This window comes from Ochotona curzoniae, unplaced genomic scaffold (genome assembly GCF_017591425.1).
Source record: "Ochotona curzoniae isolate NIBS_2020 unplaced genomic scaffold, NIBS_Ocur_1.0 patch435, whole genome shotgun sequence".
In the NCBI taxonomy this organism is placed as follows: domain Eukaryota; kingdom Metazoa; phylum Chordata; class Mammalia; order Lagomorpha; family Ochotonidae; genus Ochotona; species Ochotona curzoniae.
In genome coordinates, this window is record NW_024467012.1 from 537590 (window position 1) to 564100 (window position 26511).

General features: G+C 44.9%; 1 protein-coding gene across 1 annotated transcript; it reads left to right on the forward strand.

Annotated features, from left to right (window-relative positions):
- Window positions 1–1162: 1162 nt before the first annotated feature.
- On the forward strand, window positions 1163–21895 carry LOC121167962 (cytochrome b-c1 complex subunit 2, mitochondrial). The gene is made up of 14 exons (XM_040997689.1): window positions 1163–1329; window positions 4279–4362; window positions 4458–4607; window positions 5520–5584; window positions 6407–6463; window positions 7603–7727; window positions 8446–8543; window positions 10961–11018; window positions 11565–11660; window positions 11916–12115; window positions 14565–14645; window positions 17645–17721; window positions 20970–21123; window positions 21665–21895. The coding sequence occupies exons 1-14, from the start codon at window positions 1297–1299 to the stop codon at window positions 21746–21748; spliced, it is 1362 nt and encodes a 453-aa protein (XP_040853623.1). The 5' UTR covers window positions 1163–1296; the 3' UTR covers window positions 21749–21895.
- The last annotated feature ends 4616 nt before the right edge of the window (window positions 21896–26511 follow it).

Sequence of the window (26511 nt, forward strand, 5' to 3'; positions counted from 1 at the left end):
ACCCCGGAATGTGGAACAGCCACTCAGTGTCATCCAGGGTCCCCATGTGGAGCATGCTGAGGGTTCTGCTAGAGTGGCTTCCATAGCTCTGAAATGCGCTTGATCTCACCACTCCAAGGATGAGGGGGAATTCATTCCAAGGTCCACTGGCTGACACTGTCCAGCTTTAGAGTCTCCATTCACCCAGATACTTGCTGTTGATGCTTGGCTGGGGTAGTTGACCAATTTGTTCTGCCCTCCTTCCTGTGCTACGGTACCAGATGTCCTCTGCAGGCGCCAATGGATTGCCAAATCCAACATGTGCAACTGGGCACGCCGTCCACCGTTGGCTAGGCCTTCTAACGTCTACATGACCGGAGCTTTTGAAACTTTAAACACGCACCTGCCACCTCAGGATCCAGACTGGAGCCAATGGGGGAACCTGGAAGCTCTCCATTTCTAACAAAACTCCCAAGTGATATCCCTGCTGGTACTTTGTTTCCCAAGCGGGAAACACGGGGCCCGTAGCACGCCTTAACCTCTAGCCTGGCAGCTCCACAATCATTCCCTTCGAAAGCTACAACCCTTTGTGGGCAGGCAGTATCCTGCTCCTGTGGGAAGCACACACTCTCCTAGAGAAAACACTTCTCAAACAAAACACTAGCCCCCAAAAGTCAATTCCACGCGGGCATGGTCCTTCGCTGTGTTCGCTTGGGTTTCGAACCCACGGACGTGCATCGCCGGCCTGTTCTGGAGGACACAGCCTGGACGAGGCCCCTGCTCTCACGGAGATTGAGGATCTAGTGAAGGCTTCACCAAGCGAGAAGCGGACAAGGAGCAAGACGCCGGCCCACAGAACACAGCCATGGACACATCCCTCCAAACATCTGTCCCCTGGCACCCGGAAGTCCGAGCGCTGAGCCTAGAGCGGCCCCGGGCGAGGCGCCGTCTCATTGGTCGATCCAGATCGGAAGGATCCAAACTAGTGACGGGGGGTGTTTAAGGAGGGCTGACCTAAAAGCTGACAGAATAACAGAGTAGAAATTTGAATAAGTGGGATAATCCCCCCCAAAAAGTTAACGTCCATTGTCTTTTGTAGAACTTAGCTTTGAGACTATACTGTCTCTTTAAGGGACTGGACTGGTCCGACCTTCTCCAGAGAGCAGTAGAGCGCCGCCTGCCTAGAGAGGCCCCCTCGGGGAGTCAGGGGGCGTGGGAGAGTGTTCGCGGGGAAAGCTGGGACACGCTTGTCCTCCGCCACCATCTTGCTTTCCTTTAAGCCGGCACAGTGACCGTGGGTGAAAACCTTGAGGCGCCATGAAGCTGCTCTCCAGGGCCGGGTCCTTCTCGGTGAGCTCTGGTGGCCGGTTTCTGTGAAGGGCTTTTGTAGCCGTTCATCCAACAAGAAGTTAGGGAGTTGGAAGGTGCTGGACCTGGTTTGCCTGGCCTGGGGGCTCCGGTCCGCCCTTGAGGCGGACTCTGCGAGCAGTGTAGCTACCGGCAGGCCCGGGCATCGGGAAGCCCTGCTGGTTCTGTGAGCAGAAGAGACCTGATTCCCGAAAGCCAGAGTCCCTTTCGAGGGCGTGAGGGCGGAGACGAAGCGGACCCGGTCGGGAGACGTCTGAAGGTCACTCCTATACTTGGTGCCTGAGGAGGCTCCGGGGTCGGGGGGAGGCAGAGAGCCGGGCGCAGGCCTCGCCCCCATCCTCAAACGGGGCGTCGGCACCCCCCAACAGTTGAGGGGGCTTACAAATACAAGTCTAGTCGGTGAGCCCATTGCAGGTAGAGGTTTGAACGTGTCCCTCCCTTCTCAGAGAAGGATGGGAGCAGAGGTTTTTTTTTTTTTTTTTTTTTTTTACTAAGTTGAGAGGTATTTGCATAGTGCTTACGGCTTAAATATTCTGAAATTTTCAGTGAGAGGTGATTTCCGTCCTACGCAACAACCGTGTCCGTGTCTAGAGGTGCTTTGATTTTTGCCACCTATGGGGAGGCTGCCCCTGTGGCATTTGGAGCCCAAGGGGAGTACTGCTTGGTATCCTATGATGCAAGGAAGCGACCCCTGCAACAGAAAGTCATCCCAGCCCATAGTGCCATAAGCTGTTGGTTTCCTGTCCCCTGAGTTGAAGTCCTGTGGATTATACAAACTGGGCTGTAACTGTTAACACGCTTCCTGGCAGGCCTAGATTGACCAGTGATTAATAATGCTTCGAGGGCAGCCCACTTAAACTGGGGGGAGCAGGGGACCAAAATGACCTCTTCCATTCTTTTTTCTTCTAATCAGAGAACCTCAAAGATAACAGCTAGATGACAGTAAACTTGAAAGCAACGCTTTGCTTCCTATTATAGCACTTAATTTTGTATCAGGATCCATGTATTATACCTATTAAAGCAGTTAACAAGTACAGGACAGTCTGTTAGCGTAATTCTTGGTTGATCTGAATGGGACAGATAAGCACACAGCACACGCGGTGTCGTTGTTGAGGCACATTTCTGAAGAAGCCAACAAACTGACTTGGCACTGGGACTAAGGCTGATTTATAAACTGCTGTCCCCCCTAGATCATAAAGTTTACTTTTAAAAAAGTTGAAGGCTCCATTCAGGACTAGGCTTAATTCTGCCGTGTCTAGCATGTAAGTAGCGAGTGACAAAGCAAAGCGAATTATAAATTATAATTAAGCTATACTGAGAGTGGATGAAAAATGGCAACCTGGTTGGTGTGGCGCACGCAGAGGCGGGCGTCACAGCCTATGGAGTGTGAGGGGAAGTTCTACCAGAAACTCCAGCTTAGGGTTGGATCTTGGGAGTATCAGCGGATTTTTTTTTTAATATTTTGATTTTGTTATTATTCGAATGTGTATTTGCCCCATTTCCATTTTCACACATGTGGAGGTTCAAAATTTGTCGTGGATCAAGGACTCCCTATATTCTGCCTCCCAGCAGACCTGGGCATGGAAACACTTGGTGTTTTGTGGCACCAAGAGCCACAAAAATCTTTACCAGTTATGTTCTCTTTAGCTAGAGCCTGAGGAAGGAGCTCCTGAAGCCCCTTTTCGGGTGTCACGCTGGGCTTCGATTGCTGGTGTTTGTTTTCTTTCGGGCAGAATCTAGCCACGTCTTCTCAGCACACCCGGTCCATGTTGGTGTGCATCTCCCTTTGGAACCCATGGTTTGGGGGACAGCAGCTGATCCATGTTTCTTCAGTCAACATCTGCGGCTAGTAACCTCCCAAACCATAGTCATCACCAGGGTGACTTCGATGCCACTGCCTATGGTTTGCCAACTAAGCGAAGTTATGCATTTTGAACCCATTGTCTGACATGTAAGGGACTCCTTTTGCCCTGCCAGTAGAGGCATACTGTATATATTGAGAACCTGCAGTGATAGAGTGACTGTTAATCTCAGGATGGTATAAACATTTTGTCAAAAAAAAAAAAAAAGTAGGCCCCTTGGTGGTGAATCTTGGTGTAGCACAGAACAGAATGAAGACAGAATGGAAATCATAAGTTCTCACAGGAAATTGATATACTTTGGAAGGTTGCTAAAATGTTTACAGAAAATAAGTCATTTCAGATGGAAAGAAAACACTAAGAAAATGAGGTTTACTGGATAGTTACTGGAGACATTAAGCTAAAATCTTTATGGCAAGTGAACAAAAAATTTTCAAGCATCAAGTGCTAGGAAGAACTATTTGAAATGTTACTGATACAGTTAAAAGATCAAATAAAAGGCAAGAATTTTTTTTTTAAGAATATTTATTTTATTTGAAAGGCAGATTTACAGAGACAGGAAAGAGAGAATCTTCAATCTGTTGGTTCCTAAATGTCTGAAACAGCCAGAGCGGGACTGGTGCAAAGCTGGGAACCAGGAGCTTCTTCCAGTTGCCCCTCGTAGGTACAGGGACCTAAGCACTTGGGTCGTCCACTGCTGCTTTCCCAGACCACTGGCAGGGAGCTGGGTGGGAGGTGAGGCAGCCAGGACACAAGCCAGCGCCTGTATGGGATGTCGGCAACTCAGGTGGAGGATTAACCCTAAACACTATTCGTGAAGAATGATCATAAAGATCTCAGTGTTCTCTGTAAACCCCAAACACACTCAGGAGTTGCTTGTGTAAGCTGCTGGGTCAATGAGACAGTCAGCTAGGTTCTCCCAACAAGTGGTTACTGAGCTTTTTGCCCTTGCGCTCTCTAAGGCTTGGCTACACTTCAGATGCCATGCTTTTATACCAGGCACTGTTTGAGTGGCCTGTATGACCGGTCCCTTTTGTGTGTGTGTTTTGTTTGTTTTGCTTTTGTTTTTCAGAGATTTTATTCCCTCAAAGTTGCTCCCAAAGTGAAAGCATCGGCGGCCCCTGCAGGAGCGCCTCTGTCCCCCCAGGACCTCGAGGTCAGTCCCATGGGATGCTCACTGGAACCCAGACATCCTTCCTCTCCCTGTCAAAGAAAGAAATTAATTACATCTCGGCTTCATTTTGAATACAGTTCACCAAATTACCAAATGGCCTAGTGATTGCTTCCCTGGAAAACTATGCCCCTGCGTCCAGAATCGGTTTGTTCATCAAGGCGGGCAGTAGATACGAGGACTCCAACAACCTTGGGACCTCTCATTTGCTGCGTCTCGCATCCAGTCTGGTAAGGCTCTTCACTGCCTCCGCGTTGGGAAATGCTGTGCTTGTTTGGGCCCTTGGAAAAACTAAAAGCAAGGCTCCTGTGTGAATCTTCCTAAGCCGCCTTTACCAAATTGCCACAAACAAGATGGCTTAAGCAAAGGAAGTTTATCCTCTCGCAGGCTAGAAATCAAAGGTGGCTAGGTCCAGTCCATGTATCCAAGTCTAGGGAAGATGTGAGCAGGACTGTGCCCGCTCTGAGGGACCTGGGGCAGGATCCTTCTTTGCCTCTCCCCGGCTCCTTCACCTTCCATGGATCACTTCGTCTCTGCCCTTCTATCCTGCCCCCTTCCTGCTGTCCACATCCAGATTGCCCTCCTAGAAGGACACCAGTTATTCAGTGTGGGGCCCACTCTCCTCCAGAGGGAGCCTCATTTTAAATGCTTGCATCTGCAGAGACCCCATTTACAAACAAAAAGACATTCACCAGTTCTGGGGAGACGGGAAGTCTGTTGGGAGAACATTCAGCCCAACAGAGTCCCTTCTATGAAATGGGAAGCTGCAGGATATGTGCCATAGGGAAGCACTAAATCAGTGTCCCCCTGGATATTGGTGGTTAGTGTCATCATAAGAAATCTTAGAATGTTAGAAGAGAAAATGAAAGAGAATTATTCATCTTCCCCATCTAACAAGTCTGTCTCAGAATAAAAAGGAGAGCCAGTTTGAGTTTGATTGTAGAATTTTTACGTTTGTGCACTGATATGAAAATTTTGCTTTTGCTCTTTGCTAATATATACATATATAAATGGATCTACTTTTTAGTTATATTTTTTTCTGGGACTGCTAATGATGATATAAAAGATTTTGCTGACTGTGTGCTATTTAGCAAACTTGGCATTAAAAAACTACTAAAAAATCATTCTTTCTTTTTTTCAAGACTACAAAAGGAGCTTCATCTTTCAAGATAACCCGTGGGATTGAAGCAGTTGGCGGTACACTAAGGTTTGTTGAACAAGTAATAGGCATCAGTGGCAATGTCAGAGAACACGCCATTGTAGAAGAACTCTTCTCCATTGTCATGAAGGCTGAGGATTTCCTAAGCACAACACAAGAGGGGAAGGACTAATGAATCTGACTGTATCAAAATGTAAAACAGTAGCACGTAACTGGGAATGACTATACAGCACACAAGAGGTTGGAATAAACCACAAAACAGGCTAACACAGCTAAACAGGAAATCAACAAAGGGTAGGACAGCTTATTCTCAGAACAGGAAGCCAGAAACTGGTCCCTCCCACGGGAGAATACACAAATCGTAAACCTTGCAATGTTTGAGTGACAGTTCTATGGTGCCAGTGGCAATTGGCAGCCATGACCACCAACCGTCTCCAGAACTTTTTCATCTTCCCCTGCTGAAACTGGCAACCCATTGAACAGTGACTCCCTGTTCCCTGCCCCTCCTCACCGCTTTTTGGTTTTCAGTCCCAGCCTTTCCACTGCTGTGGGTGGGTGCCTCCTGTAAGTGGAATCATACAGTAGTTGTCCTTTTGTAACTAACTTCTTTAACTTAAGATTCTCAGTATTCATCCAGATTGTAGCAGGGATCAGAATTTCATTCCTTTTAAAGATAGACTGATTGGCAATGATAAACCTTTTTGGTTTTAGCTAATGAATAGTTAAATTTTTGTCAGGTTAGCCTTTTAACTTTGGGGTAGTACTTCAGTAATTTTTTTTTTCCATGGGAATTGTTTGATTTAACAAAGCAGGCAAAGAAAAAAAAGCTTTTCCTTCTGGATAATTCACTATAATTTGTTTCCAATTCAGTGTGACTGCAACAAGAGAAAAGATGGCATACACTGTGGAATGCCTGAGAGATGATGTGTAAGTACCTGCCTGTATTTTAAAGAATGGAAGCTGCTCAGTCTTTGTAATGCATCACCAAGACCTCTGACTTTGCTTCTACATTTTTGTTTACAAACTTTCACACTTAACATTATCTAAACCATAATACTGAGAGCATTTCAGTCATATACAACCTTGAATGGGGTTTTAATTTTTTCTTTTTTGATTGAAAAGCAGATTTACAGAGAGAAGGAGAGACAAAGATCTTCCATCCACTGGTTTACTCCCTAAGTGGCAGCAACAGGCAGAGCCGAGCCAATCAGGAACCAGGATCCTCTTCCGGGTCTCCCATGCAGGTTGCAGGGTCCCAAGGCTTTGGGCCATCCTCCACTGCTTTCCCAAGCTACAAACAGGGAGCTGGATGGGAAGTAGAGCAGCCAGCACATGAACCAGTGCCTGTACAGGATCCTTGCATTGAAAGGCAAGGATTTAGCCATTAGGCCGTCATGTTATGCCAGGTTTTTAATTTTGGGTTTGGGTCAAGCGTGCAAGGTAATGAGGACTCAGTTACTCAGGAGGACTACATCAGTGCCTGGCTTAGTCTGTTTCTGCTCCAGCTTCTTGCTCATGCATACCTTGGGAGACAGCATGCAATGGCTCAGATAGTTGGGTCCCTGCTACCCACAGGGGAGGTACCAGTGAGTTCTGGTCTCCTGGCTTTGCCTGGCCCAGCCCTAGCTTTGTGAGGCATATAAGATAGTAAAAACAGTGGATGAAAGAACTCTACCAGTCTTTCAAATTGGGGGAAAGAAAAATTAGAGGCTGGTGCCATGGTGTAGCATACTAAGTACGCCAGCACTGCTGGCATTCCATGTAAGTGCCAGTTCAAGTCTCAGCTGCTCCACTTCTGACTCAGCACCCTGCTAATGTACCTGGCAAATTAATGGAGGGTGGCCCAAATTGGGCCACTGCACCCACATGGGAGACACTGAAGAAGCTGTTGGCTTCAGAACAACCCAGCTCCAGCCTTTGTGGCCATCTGGAGAGTGAAGCAGCAAGTGGAGGATCTCCGTCTCCTCTCCCTGAGTAACTCTGCCTTTCAAATGAAAGTAAATACTTTTTGTTAAGTTATTTTAAAGTGAAAATACTTGACCTGTAACTCTTGATGTCTTCTATAGTGATATTCTAATGGAGTTCCTGCTCAATGTCACCACAGCACCAGAATTCCGTCGCTGGGAAGTAGCTGCACTTCAGTCTCAGCTAAGGACTGACAAAGCTGTGGCTTTCCAGAATCCACAGACTCGTAAGTAACATTTTCACATTGCTTTCACAGTTTCTATGAAATGGCTCCTTGTGTCTCTGTTTCCTGGAGGGGGGAACCTGGCCTCGGCATTGAGTCAAAATCTAATTCAGTGATTGGTCCAGTCACACAAAATAGGCTGGTGGCAGGACTGTAATTAGATTCAGACTTCCTAAACCCCAGACTTTAACAGCTTCCTTACGACAGGAGGCAGGTTAAAGGGAGCAGCATGTTTAGGTGGGTCCCAGCATGTAAAAGTTGAAGTTGCATGGCCCACTACAACAGTCTAGTGGCTAAATTCTCACCTTGCAAGGTCCCGGATCCAGTAGAAGCAGCAGGTCATATCTCAGCTGCTCCATTTCCCATCCAGCTCCCTGCTTGTGGCCTGGGAAAGCCTTGGGACCCTGCACCCACATGGGAATCCGAGAAGGGGCTCCTAGCCTCTTGTTTTGGATTGTCCGCTCTAGCCACTTAGAGAGTGAACCAGCAGATGAAAGATCTGTCTCTCTGTCTCTTTTCTGTATATCTGCCTTTCTAATAGAAATAAATAAATGAAGTTGCTAGAAGTTAAATGTTAATAAGTTTGAAATCCTCTTACTACTTGAATGCTATAAAATGATTAAATTTGTATAAGCCTGTGATTTTTTCCAGGTTTTAAAAATGTTATTCTTGTCTTCACTTAAATTATATTTCAGTAACTGCTTCATTACTGATTTTACAGATGTCATTGAAAATTTGCATGCTGCAGCCTACCGGAATGCCTTGGCTAATTCCTTATATTGTCCAGACTATAGGATTGGAAAAGTGACATCAGAGGAGGTACAGATAAAATCTATTCCATTTTAAAATGTGTTTGTTTTCACCTTAAATTCCGCATTTATCTCTCCTGTTTTAGGTTTGTTTGCTCATTTTTCTTTATCTCCAAAATATGGAACACTGAGTGTTAAATTTGACGGTGTGATGTACGCAAAAATCTTAATTCACTACTCCTGCCACACACTGTGAAGAATTTGGTATTAGCAACATTTGAAATCATATCTAACTCAAAAATGTAAAGTTTTTTTTTTAAGATTTATATATTTTTATTGGAAAGTCAGATATACAGAGAGGAGGAGAGACAGAGAGGAAGATCTTTCATCTGTTGATTCCCAAAGTGGCTGCAGAGGCTGGAGCTGAGTCAATCCAAAACCAGGAGCTTCTTCCAGTTCTCCCACGTGTGTGGAGGGTCCCAAGGCTTTGGGCCATCCTCAACTGCTTTCCCAGGCCACAGCAGGGAATTGGATAGGAAGTGGTAACCACTAGGCTACCACACTGGGCCCAATACTTTTCTTATTTCGTTTATTGGAAAGGCTGAATGCCAGAGAGATACAGAAAAAGAGAGATCAGTGGATCTTCTGCTCTCTGGTCCATTACCCAAGTGGCCTTAATAGACCAAAAGTGTCTGCGTGCAGTCCCATGTGAGTTCCAGTTTGAGTCCCAGCTGCTCTGGTTGCAGTCCAGCTCCCTGCTGATACACCTGAGAAAGCAGTAGAAGATGGCAGGAATATTCTGGATTCTGCCACCAGTGGGGAAGACCTGGGTAGAGCTCTATGCTCCTGGCTTCAGCCTGGCCCAGCCCTGTTGTAGCCACCTGGGGAGTTAACCAGCAGGTGGAAGATCTCTCTCCGTCTGTCTCTCCTTGTAACTCTGCCTTTCAAATAAATTAGTACTAACTTTTAAAAAGAGAAATTGGTGATAAAATGCTTGGAGCAATGGCAACATCTATAGAAAAGCATCTATAAAAATAGAAAAGAACTTTCCAAGGTATCTTTGTAAACTTCATAAATATAGACAACATTTATTTTAGCGTATAGGTCCTTTTTTTTTCTTTAAGATTTGCTTAATTTAATTTGAAAGGCAGAGTTAAATAGAGAGGGAAAGACAGAGAGATATTCCATCTACCTGTTTGCTGCCCAAATGGCCGCAATGATCAGAGCTGGGCCAAAGCTGGAACCACAAGTTTCTCTAGGTCTCCCACATATGTCAGGGGGCCAAGGCTTTGACCATCGCTGCTTTCCCAAGCTGTGAGCAGGGAGCTGGATTGAAAGCGGGACATCTGAGACATGACCCAAGTGCCCAAATCAGATGCTGGCACTGCAAGGAGAAGATTAGCTTGCTATACCACCGTGCCAACCTTAGGGTATAGATTCTCATAAAATGATTAAATGTTCAGTCTTCCTTCCTCAAGGGCCTTTCCAGCCTTCAAGACAAATGTTAGGGGCTTGTATTATGGCACAGCAGGTTAAGCTGCAGCCCGAGATGCTGGCATCCCATATTGGATGACTGGTTCAAATCCTGGCTTTCCTGCTTCCAGTCTCCTCCCCTCTGATTGTGCCTAGGATGGCAGCAGCAGATGGCCCCAGCTCATGTGGAAGACACAGATGGAAGTTCCAGGTTCCTCTCGGCTTTAGCCTGAGCCACCCTAGCCGTTGTGGCCTTTTGGAAGAGAACCAGAGAATGGAAGACTTGCTCTGTTTCTGTCTCTGTCCCTTCCATCATCATCTTAAAAATACACAAATAATATTTTTTATACCACAATTGACCAACCACGGGTAATTGAAACTTTATAAAGCAACATCTTGGCTAAGGGGGATTCCCATTATTCATGTTATATGCATATTTGTACTTTACACATAGAAGGAATAAATTGAAGTTTTTAATGTGATTTCACCAAGAATCAATTTCCAACCTCCTGGAGGCAACATGAACTCTTACTGAAAAATGCACATCTCTGCCCTGCTTTTCTATATGAAATCTAAGGCAATAGCATAAATCAGTGATTTCTCAAATCCCACTGATTCTCAGCTCACCAGGTTGATTGGTTATTTGAGTAGTTGGCTGGTCTTAAAATTCTAAGATTCCAGGTTAATCTACCCAATCCTTAAATGGACCAATTGTATTGGTACTGACATTTAATTAACAAACCATGTAATCCACTTATTTAAAGTTTGCAATTCTTGGTTTTCATTATATTCACAAAGTTGTATAACCATGACCTCATTGAAGTTCTGTTTCTTTTCTGCAGAAATTTTCATAATAAAATCTCAGGGTAATAATTGACACTAATTGATTCCTGATAACTCATTATGGCAGCTTTTAAATTTAAATATTTCTTTCCTGCCAAACCCACTTTTGCATTTGTATAACTCCTTATATTTAGTCCAATATAATCTAACAAGTGTTTTTAACTTCCTCAGTTACATCACTATGTTCAGAACCATTTCACAAGCGCCAGGATGGCCTTGGTTGGACTTGGTAAGTGGGAAGTCGCCTGCATGACGGTTGACTTCCTTAAACTGTGATGATGTGAATGTAGAATTGAACAGAATTTGAAGCTTCAATCTTGTGTTTATGTCAGGCAGTGCATGGTAGTATTGTTGATTGTTTTAGAAAGCAGATTCCAGCATTTTACTCTAAACAGAGAGGTCATACAAACTTTTAAGAACTTTTAACTTAACAGAAGCCTAACCACAAAACTTACAGTTCATAGGAAAAGTAAATTATTTGTGTGTATGTATGTATTGCTAGTTATCTATTTAGTTTTTTAAATGGTCAGCCTCAGAAGAAATTTTCAATCTGTGAGATGGACAGAAAATTTTTTAAAACACTTAAAAGAGTAGTATATGATAAATAGTAGGTAGTTTTGGGGTGGCATTATGGTAGGACAGCTCTTGTTTTCTTTACTGTTTATTTCTGTAATGTTTGTGTTCTACAGTCACATATCTCAAAAAAAAAATGGGTGCTTACAGTGTATTCTAGAAATTACAGATCTAGCTTTGTGTCTGTTTTTTCTTGGAACAGGTGTGAGTCATCCTGTGCTGAAGCAATACGCTGAACAGTTCCTCAATATGAGGGGTGGGCTTGGTTTGGCTGGTACAAAGGCCAAATACAGAGGAGGTGAGTCTTTTGATCTTTCAATCTGTCAGATGGAAGGTAGAACAGTGTATTGAGGGGAATAGACCTGGCCATTTACAAGTAGGAGAATTATGTGGTTGAGTTTTCTGTGTTTTGTGCACACAGTGGGGTAGGATGGCCTTGGGAAAGCAGCGCCACAGAAAAGCTGCCTGTTGAGGGGTTACTGCTGTGTCATGGGAATGCAAGAATAAAGCCAGTAGTGACTAAGCTAGTTTCTTCACTCTCACATGGGCGCAGGTGAAATCCGAGAACAGACTGGAGACAGCCTTGTCCATGCTGCTCTTGTAGCCGAAAGTGCTGCCGTCGGAAGTGCAGAAGCAAATGCATTCAGTGTCCTTCAACACGTCCTCGGTGCCGGACCCCACGTCAAGAGGGGCAGCAATGCCACCAGCCTCCTCTACCAGGCCGTTGCCAAGGGGACTCACCAGCCATTTGATGTTAGTGCATGCTGTTGGTATCTCCGTCTTTGTTGAAAAGGCCCGGAGTTTGTGAAGGAATACTGGTCATCTGCTGTTGGAGTTAGTCTGCTCTTCAATTCTAAGATGAACACAGCAAAAGTCTGTGCAGTTGACAAGACAGCCAGGTTTAATTCTAATACCTTATCATGTCTTTCAGTTATTCTAATTTAGGAAGAGGAGTTGACTCCTTAGAAAGTCAGAAATTCATGCTCCAGTTCCCTTTAAAGTGTTAGACATTAGACTCATCGTTTTTCTTCTGTCCTCTGTTTACGTGAGTGCTGCCTGAATTTCACTTGTTTATATTTTCCAACCAAGTGGACAAAATAGACATCAAAAATACACAACTCTTCAATTTAAGGTTAAATTTTGAAAGAAATTATGACGTTTGTTTGTAGAGAAAGGAGAAAATGCTTTTTTGTGATAGTGAAGAAAGTTCTAAAGTTTTCAAAGTAATGGTGTTTAAGTCAGAAGAATATAAAATGCTGACAAAGTGTCACTTAGTGCTGTTTGCCCATTGTAGTAGCCTGCATGTCCTTCAGTTGTATCACTTTGGAAAGTAACCAATGCAGCTGCGCATTAGCCCTAATTGTGAAGATGCTGCTTGGGACACCTGCATGTCTGGTCACAGTGCCTGGGTTCCACTCTTGATTCCTACTCCTGCTAATTACACCCTGTGAGGCCACAGGTGATGGTTCAAGTGCCCGGGTCCCTGTCCTCTGTATGGATACCTGGAATAGGTTCCTAGCTCCTATCTTTAGCCTGAAGGGACCTAAGCATTTGGGGAATGAACCAGCAGATGGAATCCGTTTCTCTTTACCTCTCAAATGAATAGGCAACAAATGTAGTGAGTTGTGGGCCTGGGCATTGCTCATAATTTAACTATAGTACATTTAAATTTTAATCCCTGTGTTTAAGTAATAGATGTTGTTTGTTTTGAGAAGCAGATCAGGAAGGGGAGAGAGAGAAAGCTCATCTGCTGATTCACTCACCAAAGGCCTGCACTTGCCTAGACTGGACCAAGCCAAGTTCAGTGCCTGGGCTCCCAGTCCAGCTGGCTGTCCCATGTGGGTGGCAGGGACCCACATACCTGAGCCACCAGTGCTGCTGCCAGGGTGTACATGTGCAGAAAGCTGAGTCAGGAGCCTGAGCCGCGGAATCTGTTCTGGATGCACGTGGCTAGATGTCCATCCCGATTGATAAAGATCAGACTTCTGCCATTTGATTTCCCAACTGTAATGTACAACATGGGCATTCTCAACCTGCCAAGGAAATCTTGAAGGACTTAGAAGATACCAAACCCTTTGAATCTTTGGAACAGTCATAAGAGTATCTAGACCTCAGTTCAAAAGGCTTAATTTAATCCTAAAGTGACTTTCGTGGCTGCCTTCTTAATTGCCTCCAGATTCTCTTGGCTCATACTGTTGTTTTCTTCATACTTTACATTTCTCTATTTAGTATTACTCGTGATTCCGTGCTGGAGCTGAATCCTAATCCAGTGACCTAATTTAATAAATGTTCTAATTCAGTGTCTGGTCAGAGATAAAGATGTGAATAAGACAATCCCATAATTAAACCTAGAGTAATTGACATGCATTCCTGTAATTCCCATGACTGAACCAATTGATGGTTTTTATGCTTTAATGTGCTTAAAAATCACCTGGAACAAGATAGTGAACAGTCCATTGCAGGATATGGAAGTGTGGTTTTAATAACAACCAAGGTGACTTTTGCATTAGTGGCTCATTAAATACTGCCAAAGGTGCAGCGCTCGGGACACTGTTTGGTGTGTGACTCCCACAGAGCAGGATGCCCGACGGCAGCTTCCTGTACACACTGGAAGCCAGCGATGGCGCAAGAGCTTCCCTCAGTCTGTGCTATCAATATGAGAGACCAGGATTGAGTTTGAGCCTCCTGGCTTCAACCTGCTATTGCAAGCATTTGGGGATTAAGACAATAAATGTAAGATCTCTTCTCCCCACCTTTCAAATAAAAGTAAAAATAAGTAAGTATTTTTAATTTTTAAGAAAAGATGTAAAAACACTACGAAGCTCTACACCAGGCAAAGAGCTTCACCCTAAGGAGGTTAAACCTACGTGGGTTACAAATAGCAGTGTCCCTGGATTGAGAGGCTGAAGTGGCTGCCTTGGACATCTGGGTAACAGTTAATATTTGGAAAGTCATGTTTGCAAAAGAAGGTTAGGAAATGCCCAGCAAAAAGGAAAGTGTTCAGTCATTTGAGGAAGATTTAAGTGGGGGAAAGAAAGTCAGCTGAAACCATCGTAGTCCCGAGAGATGACCTCTAGCTAGAGCACTGAGGTCCTGGAGAACTGGATGGGTGAAGTACTAATGGGGTGTATTTTGCTAATACCATAAAGACAAGTTTTTATTGGACACAATGACCCACACAAATAATTCTGCTGTATTTCAGGTTTCCGCTTTTCATGCCAGCTACTCGGATTCTGGACTCTTCGGGATTTATACTGTCTCCCAGGCAGCCGCTGCCGGAGATGTAAGTTACAAACTCACCAACTTCATAAGTGGTTTTTTTTCTCCTCCACCACTAGCATATTTTTAGTTAAAGTATGGAATAATTGAACATCATACTTTATCAGAACTCGGTGCAGTGTTACCATTGAAGTGGATTGCTGTGGGAAGTTTTTAAATACATACTGATGCTTCCAGGAAAAAGGGAGAAATACTTGCTTGGTATTTGGTTCCCTTTGGACAAGTGGTGTAGAGTTGGCTCTGTGACACCTAAATTGAGAACTCAGGAGAGTTCAAGGACAAAATGTATGTGAGTTTTCAGTACTGAAGTTGTGTTAAACTCGAGCTTATGTACACATGATGTAAGAAGAAAACTGAAGCTCAAATTCTTGGAAATACCACAGTTTAAGAAACTGTTTAAGCAAATGAGGAAAATGGCTAAGAAATCAGGAAGCAACAAAAGAGGAAGTGATATACCCTGGAGGGCTAAAGAGAATGAAGAGTGCCATATTGGTCCACTGTGGATTAACTTAACATCTCTTGCAAAGTAGAGCATCACTGGTGATTTTCCGGGCTTCAACGCCAGAGCTAAAAGTTGTCATTGGAGCACATTTGGGAGTTATCTTAAGTTGTTTTAGTTTTATTTGCTCAGCAGAAACAGGGAGAAGCAGAGAGATCCTCCATCTGCTGATGACTTCCCAAATGCTGGCAACAGCCCAGGCTAGGCCAGGGCCATCATCCACTGCACCCCAGCACATTACCAGGAAAGTGGATCAGAAGCACAAAGTTGCTGACCCTTAAACCAAGCATTCTGATATGATCTAGGGAGAGCCCAAGCAGCAGCTTAACTCACTACACCACAACACCCCTCCCCACCCAATCAGAGAATTGGAAACAGCACTGTTGGAAGCAAGATAGTAGGGAGATAAGAAATAGACCCATCCTTGGTGAGGCAGGGAGCTAAGTCAGTTTTGAGAATGGGAAAAGGATCATTTCTCAGCCTTTTGGCAAAGATCAAGTGGAGAATGAGAAAAGGTAAAAAGTTTAAAAGAAGTAATAAGATTTGGGACAGTCGAATGGTTGGATATACCTACAATGGGCAGCAAGAGCAGTACAGATGTCTCCCCGTCATGAGTCGCCACAAATTCATAGCACAGTCAGAATTGTTGGGCGATTTTCCTCAGTAGTATTCACTTACCTAGAGGAGAAGCTGGGGCGACAGGCCGTTGGGTTTATCATGTGGCATAGCCCAGCCCTGGCGGTTGCAACATACAGGCAATGAACGGCAGATGGAAAGTTGGCATCCTTTCTGTAATTCTTACGTTTCAAGTAGATCACAAGGGAGTTGGAAACACTGGATTGAAGGGGTAATTTATGAATATAGACCAGGATGAAAGGGGGGAACCAGGGCCTGACTGAGAGAACAAAACACACCAAGGTACCTGGAGATCAGGTGAAATGTAAAGACAGCTTGATTGATGTCCGAGGGCTGGAACTCTTGGAATTAGGTTACATTCCCATCTGAGGTGTGACTCCCAGGCTCAGGCAGACGTGTAAACCCCAAAGGGAAGCCTTGCTGGGAGTCGCCCAGCCAGGGGGGATGTGCCTCCCAGCCAGCTTTTAGCAGCCTAACACTGAGTTGGGCCACGCCTTCTTTCTCCTTTCTGTACTTCACACTCCTCAGAGACCAAACTAATGAAACTGCAGAAGCATTTTCTCTTTCTCTGTCTTTTTTTTTTTTTTAAGATTTATTTTTGAGCCTGGCGCAATAGCATAGTGATTAAATTCCTCACCTTGAACGCGCCAGGATCCCATATGGGCATTGTTTTTAATCCCAGCAGCCCCACTTCCCGTCGAGCTCCCTGCTTGTGGCCTGGGAAAGCACTCAAGGACGGCCCAAAGACTTGGGACCCTGCACCCACGTGGGGGAACTGGAAGAGGCTCCTAGCTTCAGATTGGCTCAGCTCCAGCTGTTGTGGCCACTTGGGGAGTGAATCATCAAATGGAAGATCTTCCTCTCTGTCCTCCTCTGTATATCTGACTTTCCAATAAAAATAAATAAATCTTTAAAAAAATAATAAATTTATTTTTATTGAAAAGTCAGATATTCAGAGAGGAAGATCTGTCCATTAATTCATTACCCAAGCAGCCACAGCTGCAGGAGCTGAGCCAGTCTTAAGCCAGGAGCCCAGAGCCTCTTCAGGATCTCCCATGCAGGTGCAGGGTCTCAAGGCTGTGGGTTGTTTTTGATGCTTTCCTAGGCCACAAGCAGGGAGCTGGATGGGAAGCAGGACCACCAGGATTAGAACCAGCACCCATATGGGATCCCTGTGCATGCAAAGTGAACCACTAGGCACTGCACTGGACCCAACATTCTCTCTTTTTAAAGTTAGTGTCTCAGAATTTCATGTGGTAATGACAGCCAGGGGAAATGAATGTCCTACAATTTTGTGATAAGAGGAAATCGGTAGCAGAGCCAGAATGGTGGCAGCATTGGAATGGAGAAAATCTTTTTAATTGGGGAAGCAGAGAAAGAGAACTCCTGTTTGCTGGTTCATTCCCCAAATGCCTGTGCAAAGCTGGGTGCGAGTAACTCGGGCCAGGCCTCCCAGGGTCGGGGGCAGGAGCCCAGCTCCGTGGCCATCACGTGCTGCCTGGCAGGGCCTGCACTCACGGACATGAGCAGCTTCGCCACAGTAGCAGAGAATGGCACTGTGAGAGGCTGGAGAGACTTTAGAGGGCCTTACTCCTTGTGGGCGATGAGAAGGTCAAGTGCTTGCTTCTGCTGTCCGTCTTCTGTGCTGCCCCACTGCACCCTGCCCGCCTGGATGGCACAGGCTGTACCACCAGCTGCTTTATGGAACGCAACGGTGAGAATCAAGGAGAAGCCACAGAATTTCAAATGGACACTGTACCGCTTCTCCGGAACTAGCCTTCCATCCTGTGATTCTGCCTCAGTGGAGGGTCACCTGAAGGTCACAGGAGATTGGCCAAAGATGGCTGACTTGGGCTTGTCTGTCCTAGGTTATCAAGGCTGCCTACAATCAAGTAAAAACAGTTGCTCAAGGAAACCTCTCCAGTGCGGATGTCCAGACTGCCAAGTAAGTCTGAGTACTAACTACATTTCCTATTTTACTGACTTTTTTTTTTTTTTTTTTTTTTTTTTAAAGATTTATTTTTATTATTTTTTCATTGGAAAGGCAGATATACAGAGAGAGGAGAGAGAGAGAGAGGAAGATCTTCCGTCCGATGATTCACTCCCCAAGTGAGCGCAACGGGCCGATACTATGCCGATCCGAAGCCAGGAGCCTCTTCCGGGTCTCCCGCACGGGTGCAGGTTCCCAAAGCCTTGGGTAGTCCTCCACTGCTTTCCCAGGCCACAAGCAGGGAGCTGGAAGGGAAGCGGGGCTGCCGGGATTAGAACCGGCGCCCATATGGGATCCCGGGGTTGCAAGGCGAGGACTTAACCACTTGCGCCACCGCGCCGGGCCCTTTACTGACTTTATACTTGTATTTTTTTTTCTAAATAAAGGGAAAAAGAAACACACCTCTGTTCCATCACCTAGAAATATAATCAGTAACATTTTGCCTACTTTCTTGACCATTTTGTTTTTAATTTGAAAGGCAGTTAACAGAGAGATGGAGAGAGGAAGAAAGATAACTTCCAACCTCTCTTTCCAAATGGCTGCAGTGGGTCGAGCTGGGTCAAGCTGACACCAGGAGCCTGGAGCACTGCCCAAATCTCCCACTTGGCTGGCAGAGGAACAAGCACTTGGGCCATCTTTCATTGCCTTCCCAGGCCCGTTAGCAGGGAGCTAGATTGACAGCAAGCAGCCACGACTGAAACCAGCACTCTTAATATGGGATGCAAGTCATTGTGGTTTTTGTTTGTTTTTATTTATTTTTATTGGAAAGGCAGATTTACAGAGAGGAGGAAACGGGAAGATCTTCCATCCGCTGATTTATTCTCCCCAAGTGGCCGCAGTGGCCAGAGCTGAGCTGATCTGAAGCCAGGAGCTATGAGCTTCTTCTGGGTCTCCCACACGTGTGCAGGATCCTAAGGCCTTGAGACATCCTCCACTGCTTTCCCAGGCCACAAGCAGGGAGCTGGATGGGAAGTGGAGCATCTGGGATACAAACTGGTGCCCATATGAGATCCCAGTGTGTGCAAGACAAAGACTTTAACCATTAGGCTATCGTGCCAGGCTTGTAAGAAGTCATTTAACTTGGAAAATCTACATTTCGAAAGTATAAATTACCAAAAATATCTTTAAACTTTATATTAATTTCTTGGTGTAGATGCCCGACTAGATCAGCAGCTATAAACATGGTAACAAAGGCTTCATGTTGAAATGTGTGTATAATGGGTTTTTTTGATAGCACATAAACTCTGACCTGTGCCAGTTTAAATATTGTACACATGGAACTAAGTGTCAATAGAGTAAAACAAAGCTTGATGAGAGTAAATTGAAACACTGGATATACTTATGAAAACTCTAAATTTCAAAGCTAGTCTAAGAACTATGATAGGACAATGTATAGAAAATGGAATTTGTGTTGTTAATGTCAAAGGGGGTTTTTTGTTTTGTTTTTTTGTTGTGTGTGTGTGTGCCATTTTGATGGCAGTGTTACTTTTCCTTGTAAGGTCCTTCCTGTATATAGGGAAAGAGAAAATGAGCTGCCACTGCTGGAGGAAAAGCTGTTACAGCTTGGCCAGGAAATGAAACTTTTTTAATTAAGTTGGAAATAGGGTAAAGGGACTGCATTAAGTTGTAGTCACGCTTAAATGTTCATGTGGGTATAGAATGCAAAAGGATGACAGTTTAAGATTCCTTAATTTACCTGTTAAGTAAACTTACTGAATACTGTATTTATAAGCAATAATAGCAAAATTGTGGCAGAATTGTGAATTGGTTCTGGTTTTATTTGAAATTGATGTTTTTTGGGTCCTTCTTAGGTTTTTTTTTTGTTGTGGTGGTTTTTTGTTTTTGTTTTAGTTTATTTGAAAGGCAGATTGGCACAGAGATCTTCCGTCCTCTGGTTCAGTGCCCAAGTGGCCCCAGCAGCTGGGCTTGTGCCAGGCTGAAGCTAGGAGCTGTGTGCTTCTTCCAGCTCCCCCCCGGGCAGCAGGAGCTCACGTGCTTGGACTGTGGAGCAGCTGGGACTTGGATCACACCCGTATGGGATCCCAGTGTCTCAGCTTAACACATTATGCAAGAACACCATCTTCACCTTGGGGTTTATAAGACCTGTACTGTCCTCCCCTAGCTGCCCTGTCCATGTGCCCACTCCCGTTGAGTCAGGTAAGTCCCAGCAGGGAAGTAGTGCCTAGAAAACTGTGTAATCGGCACACACATGCTGCTCTAAGTGGCCAGTGCCTTAGGAGGCAGCCTAGCAGGCCCACAGTGGGTACAGCTACTGCCGGCAGCACCATAAGCCCATATAGGTGCCAGTTCAAATTCTGGCTTTGCCACCTCCAATCCAACTCCCTGCTAGTGTGCCTGGAAAAGCAATGGAGGATGACCTAAGTCCTTGGGCCCCTGAACCCACATGAGAGAATGGGAAGAAGTTCCTGGCTTCCGACCAGCCCAGCTCTGACTTGTTGCAGCCATTTGAGGAGTAAACCAGAAAATGGAAGATCCCTCTATAACTCTGCCTTTCAAATACATAAATCAAAAAAACAGGCAATTTAGACTGACTCCAGCTTCCTGCTAATTCAGACACTGGGAGGCGTCAGTGATGGCTCAGGTGATTGAGTTCCTGGCCTAGTCCCAGCCTTTGAGGGGTGGCTGCTCTCTAACAAAAAATTTTGAATGTCTCACGTTAAAATAGTTTGACCTGGTTCTGAATTCTAATCCATAATCAGAATGCAGTCTGTTGAAGTGTAATTATAGTTTTGTTTTGATACTTTCCAAATAATAATATAATAAAGCATAGGTAGGACTGGTGCTGTGAGTTAACCAGTAAAGCTACTACCTGCAACACGGGCACTGGTTTGAGTCCCAGCTGCTCCACTTCCAGTCCAGCTCCCTGTTAACGCACCTGGGAAAGCAACAGGGCATGGTCCAGGTGTTTCCCCTGCATCCTCGTGGGAGATCCCAAAGACACTTCTGGCTCCAGGCTTCCTGCTTTTCCCTAATCTCTGTGTAACTGTCCTTCAAATAAATTAAATAAATCTTAAAATATATATAATGTAAGTAATAAAATGCTTGGTGAGGAAATAGAATGGAGACCTTTAACACTGTAAGCTGTTAATTTGCCTATTTACCAAAAACTTGTTGAAGAGTTCTAGGACAAACTTCGAAGCTGCCTTGCTGTACAGAACTGACTGCTGCCTCTCTGTGGACAGGAACAAGCTGAAAGCTGGCTACCTCATGTCCGTGGAGTCTTCAGAGGGCTTCCTGGATGAAGTCGGGTCCCAGGCTCTGGTTGCTGGCTCTTACATGCCACCATCCACAGTCCTTCAGCAGATTGACTCCGTGGCTGACGCTGATATCATAAATGTAAGCAAACGACAACCTGAGCTTCAGCAGTGGCGGTCTTACTCTTCACGATCTCTCAGCAGCAGTGCCACCTTAGAATAATGGGGGTGGGTAGAAGAAAAAAGATGCTCTGAGATACCTAGCATCACCCAGCCTCTGCATCTTACATACTGTCAATCTGTGAGTCCCACCCATTAAAAAACAGCCAGCCTGGAATAATGTGCACTCACCGTGTGATATAAGACTACTAGGATATAGAGTTTGACTTTAACAGGCCAGTGTATTTTGATTAATTGCCATTGTGTTACAAGAACAAAAAACCAGGCCTGCCTGCCTGAAACTGGTGCACAGTGTCCGTGTGGGTCGGCCTGTCCCTCTAGCTGGATCACCTCCACTGCGGTTCAGAGAGCTGCATTTAGAATGGACCATTCCGAGGGACAGCTGAGCCTTCCTCCCACATCCCACAGAACAAAACACCAGCCATTGTCTGGCTGTCTCACAGGAGGCCGTTGTGGAATCGCTAATTTGAGCTGATTTTCTTCTTCTGTTTGTTTATTTAAAGGCTGCAAAGAAGTTTGTTTCTGGCCAGAAATCGATGGCAGCAAGTGGAAACTTGGGTCATACACCGTTTGTGGATGAGTTATAATATGGAACGTCAAAGCTGAACATTTTTCCCAACCCAGGCCAGAGAAAACATCAGAGTTAAAAGTCTCTAATAAAATGTTTATCTTTGCATGAATGCTGGTAATTATTCCCAGCTGACTTAGTCAATAAAACATCCTACTTAAATGTTTTCCTGCATTTCTCATAATTAATCAAGTACTTATTACATAATGAGATCTTTTAGATGAATGAGACAGGAATGTAATCAGTGTAAAATTAGAGTAAGGGTTAAGTGGCCATCAAGGTAAGAATTTCTAGATCATTTTTGGTGATGGTGTGGTTTTGGTGTTTTTGTTTGTTTTTTGTGTGTGTGTGTGTGCGTGGTTTTTGTTTTTGTTGCTTTTATCTTTTTTTAAAAAGTTGAAATTTTGACATTTAGGGTGAGTATTTAAGTGGTCTGGTTCCCTTTTTACCCTTTTTGCAAGATTATTTCTGAGAAGAGAGATTCCTATAAGTCATATGCTGTTATTCCCATTATTTTGTTTTATTTATTTATTTATCTTCATTTTCTCTCCTAACTCTCCCTCATCTGTTTCAATCCTGTTTCTTGCAAATAATCAACATGAAGTCAAAGTAGGGCTGGAAGGGAAGAGAATGGATTCTAATGTGAACCACTAGCCAAAAATGTTTTTTTTTCCCCCCAGTAGGATACTTGAAGCTGGAAAGGGGGGGGGGGGTATTTACCCATAAAAAGTGAAGTTTTCTGCCATGCTCAGACACTCTGATGTTGATTTACTCTGAGTTGAGAAATGCTCGGGAAGGTCTTGGTCATGGAGTGATGTCGCTGTCCTGAGCATCAGGTGTGTGACGCCTGCCAGGGCCCGCGGGCGATGCCACCGAGGACGCAGTCTCCCGAGGCTGTGTACGTCACAGAGAATTCACTCCGAAGTCAGCAAATCTGTGTCTGGCAGCGCGCAACAACTGGGAGATTGCAAGGTAAAGTGCCATCAAGAACCACAGATTTGTAAATTACTTCTTTGCATCCGACGGTGGTTGACCTTTGCCCTTTTCGATTTGGGCACAGTCTTCCAGCCAGAATGCATCTGAGGCAGAGGAGATGGAGGAGGAGGAGGAGGGGCTGCTCTTCTCTGCCTTCGCCATGGTCCAGTACGGAGAAGGGGCTCTCATCTCCTTGTCTTTGTGAACCATCACATCACAGCTGATGTCTTTCCCCACTCTGATAGTACGGCTCTTCTTTTTATAGCCATGCCACTCTTTGGAGATAGATACCGGTCTCATTGCAGGGTGATGCCCCATGGACCGAGGATATCTGTAATATTTCAGTCTTTTATCTAAAACAACATCTTCATTTTCATCGCTGCTTGTGAATGACTCCTCTTTTGCCTGCCCCGTTGCCTGCTCCTTTGCCTTTGGTGTGCTGAAACGAAAAGTGAAAGATGTGAATTCGTAACGTCTGAACATTATGACCCCCTGACAAGGTATCTTCTAGCCTACTTTAGCTTAGAAAAGATAGTTTGGGCCTGGCACAATAGCCAGGTGGCTAAATACTCGCCTTGCACACACCAGATCACATAGGGGTGCCAGTTCATGTCCCAGTTGCTCTACTTCCCTTGCTGCTACTTAGAATAACTGCTACCTGTCACCCGCCTGGCCTCACCCTGGTACTGCCCAGCAGATCCAAAACTGGATCCCTTGTGATTAGAAACTTCAAGTAAATGCATTCTGTCCTGGTGACCGGAAATAGGTTCCTCTCCCTCATCCCCCTCAACCTGTTAGACTCACTGATATTACCAACACGAAGACCCTGACAGCAGTACATGTTACCTTCGGAGGCTGCAAGGCATATCCTTGGTGACTGTGGGTTTTTTTTTTTTTCCTTAAAATTTATTTTTATTGGAAAGTTAGATATGGAGAAGAGGGGAGACGGAGAACGTTATTCTGTCGGCTGGTTCACTCCCCAAGTGGCCGCAATGACCAGAGCTGAGCCGATCCAAAGACAGGAGCCAGGAGCTTCCCCTGGCTCTTCCACACGGGTGCAGGGTCCCAAGGCTTCCCCAGGCCACAAGCATGGAGCTGGATGGGAAGCAGGGCTGCCGGGATACAAACCAGTGCCCATATGGGGATCCTGGTGCATGCAAGGTGAGGCTGCCACGCCTGGCCCAGTGACTGTGTTTTAAGTAATTATAAAAAGCAGGTGGTAGGCTAAAGACTGCAGGCTGTCTTCTGGTACCTCTGTGGAATCCAGAGATGCAGGTTCTTCCCACGACATTTTAGCTTTGCAAGTTGGAAATGGGACTGACCAAGCCTGTTGGGACATCATGGGCCAGTAGGCTAGAGGGACAGAGTTCCCATCAGTGATTGGCCAGTTGTGTTTGTAACTCCCAGGTCACCTTCATCTTGCTGCCTCAAGTTGTCTTTTCCGTGAGCATTCAGAAACTTCACTACGTTATTCCAAGTCGCCCCTTCCTGACTGACACTGGCTCACATTAAACAAGGATTACAGGATGCAGTTTCTACACTGACCTACTTACCGTGTGACTGGGAATTTGGTCTCAGGTATTAAATCATATATTTCTTGCCATTCTTGGGGTATGTCAATAAAATTTCGATAAACCTTGATTTGTAGCACTGTTCCTATGGTAATGTGTTGCAGAAGCTTTAAGAATTCTCGAAGAGTGTATCCTAGCACATTGGCGTGGCCAACACTGATCAGCACATCACCTGAAGAAGGAAAAACAAAAACTACCAGTGAAATTAAGGACTGAAAGGATCCCTATTGATATCCTGTTTTACTGTGAGGCTTTTTTTTTAAGATTGATTGATTGATTTGCCAGGCAGAGTGACAGATTATCTGATGATTTACTTCCCGGGATCATCACAACAGCCGTGATAGGGCCGGGCCGAAGCCTGAGGCTCTGTTGGATCTCCACCGTAGGTGCAGGGGCCCAAGCATTTGTCTTCTACTGCTTTTCCAGGGATGCTAGCAGGAAGCTGGATCAGAAGTGGAGGATCTGGCCCCAGGGATTCCATTTTATCATTTCATATTATTGGTTCATTTTAAACCAGAACCAGGTTTTGCTGTTGGGTCTTCCGTGTGGGTGGCAGGAACTCAAGTCCTTGGGCCATCACGTGCTGTAAACAATCCATCCCTGCACCTCAACACCCACCCCAACCTCTGTCTGCTGCTGTCATTTCCTCCCCTTGGGCAGGATTTGTTGAGAAAGAACTCTGTACAAATCACTGGACAGTGAGCACACTTTAAGCTTAAGATCTCTATTCTTTAGAATCTGTTGGGGTAAAGGATTTGATCTGGTGGTCAGCCACGGCAGCAGCTAAACCCCCAGTAGGGGGGAAGAGAACTAATCTTGACAGCAAACCAAGATTGGAGGAAGCTACAAAGACCAAACACTTGCTCCTGACTGCTGCTTGCCACCTGGTCCAACAGTAGCTGTGGAAGCCATTTGGGGGAGTAAACAAGGTCTCTTTTCCCTTTGTCACTCTGCCTTCCAAATAAATAAATAAAGGTAGCTGAGGGTAATGTCAACCTCAGAATGAAGGAAGGCTTCTGCCAGTCCCTAAGGTGTTACGTGCTGAAGCTCCTCCTATGGAGGTTGATTACAACAGTGAAAACCTCTGAATGAGCTCACCTACCCTGTGTTGGAGCATGGATAGCTGGAAGCCTTGGTGGCCTGGGGTTCTCCTTAATTGCATGGTAAAAGGTGACTTTATTAAGAGGGCAGAAAACAAACAGCTTAATTCTCTGGCTGTAAACCAAATGTGTCAGCAAATGATTGCGATGACTCTTCCAATAGATAGTGACGTCGCCTTTCAGAAAGGATGATCTGGGTATGTGAACACCAAGCTCTTAATGGGCTATAGTAACAGTGCTGCGTGGTACTTTGTCACTGAGACCTGCCAACTCCACAGTCATTAATGAAAAGTGCTCTTTCCCTCCACCTCTCCCACTAGGTGGTAAGTTCCATGTGTGTCAAGACGACATGTGTTTGCCTCTCCACTTTATCCACAGTGCTAGGGCATGGCAGACCCTCAGACAATGCTTAATGAATGAATGGCCTGGTAAAGGCTTGTACAAGGGTATATGAAAAACTATGAAAATGAAGTTAATTTTGCTGCAAAAAAAAAAAATGTTTTTTGAAACCCACAGTTTTTTCATAATGTACATTTTCATGAATTTCCTGGAGATTCTTAAAAGTTGTTTTTTTTTTTTTCACATAGAATAAATGTATCTTTTAATTCCATTTTCCACAAACTCTTTGAAGTACCCTGTCAAAGCCATATTAATTTTTTAAGACCATGGATGATCAAAGTCTGTTAAAGCCAGCTTGGCCAAAAAGGAATTTATAGTTTAACCAGAAGGAAAAAAAAAAAAAAAAACAAGCTAAGTCAGGAAGTCAGGATGAAACCATGTCATGAAACATGAAAGAAGAGGAATTGAAAGGCTGTGGATGGGGCTTGGTGGTAAAGCGGTAAAGCCACTTCCTGCCTGCACTGGGGAAATCCCATGTGGGCGCAGGTTCAACACACAGCTACTGCACATCCAATCCGACCCAACTCCCTGCTAGTCGCCTGGGAGAGCAGTGGGGGATGGCTCAAGTACTTGGGCCCCTGCCCGTAGGTGGGAGACCCAGGAAAAAATTCTCTCTGGCCTGTCCCACTATTGTTATTTTACAGTTATTTGGGGAGTGAGCCAGCACATGGAAGATCCCTGTCTTTCAATTTTTTTTTTAAAGATTTTTTTTTTTTTTAATTTATTGGAAAGGCGGA

Bases quoted from the DNA above. Each gene is read 5' to 3' on its own strand.
- LOC121167962 (XM_040997689.1), top strand. From the start codon at position 1,297: ATGAAGCTGCTCTCCAGGGCCGGGTCCTTCTCG. The intron at 11,661-11,915 runs GTGAGTCTTTTG...ACATGGGCGCAG, and splicing joins AAAGGCCAAATACAGAGGAG to GTGAAATCCGAGAACAGACT. The intron at 12,116-14,564 runs GTTAGTGCATGC...GCTGTATTTCAG, and splicing joins GGACTCACCAGCCATTTGAT to GTTTCCGCTTTTCATGCCAG.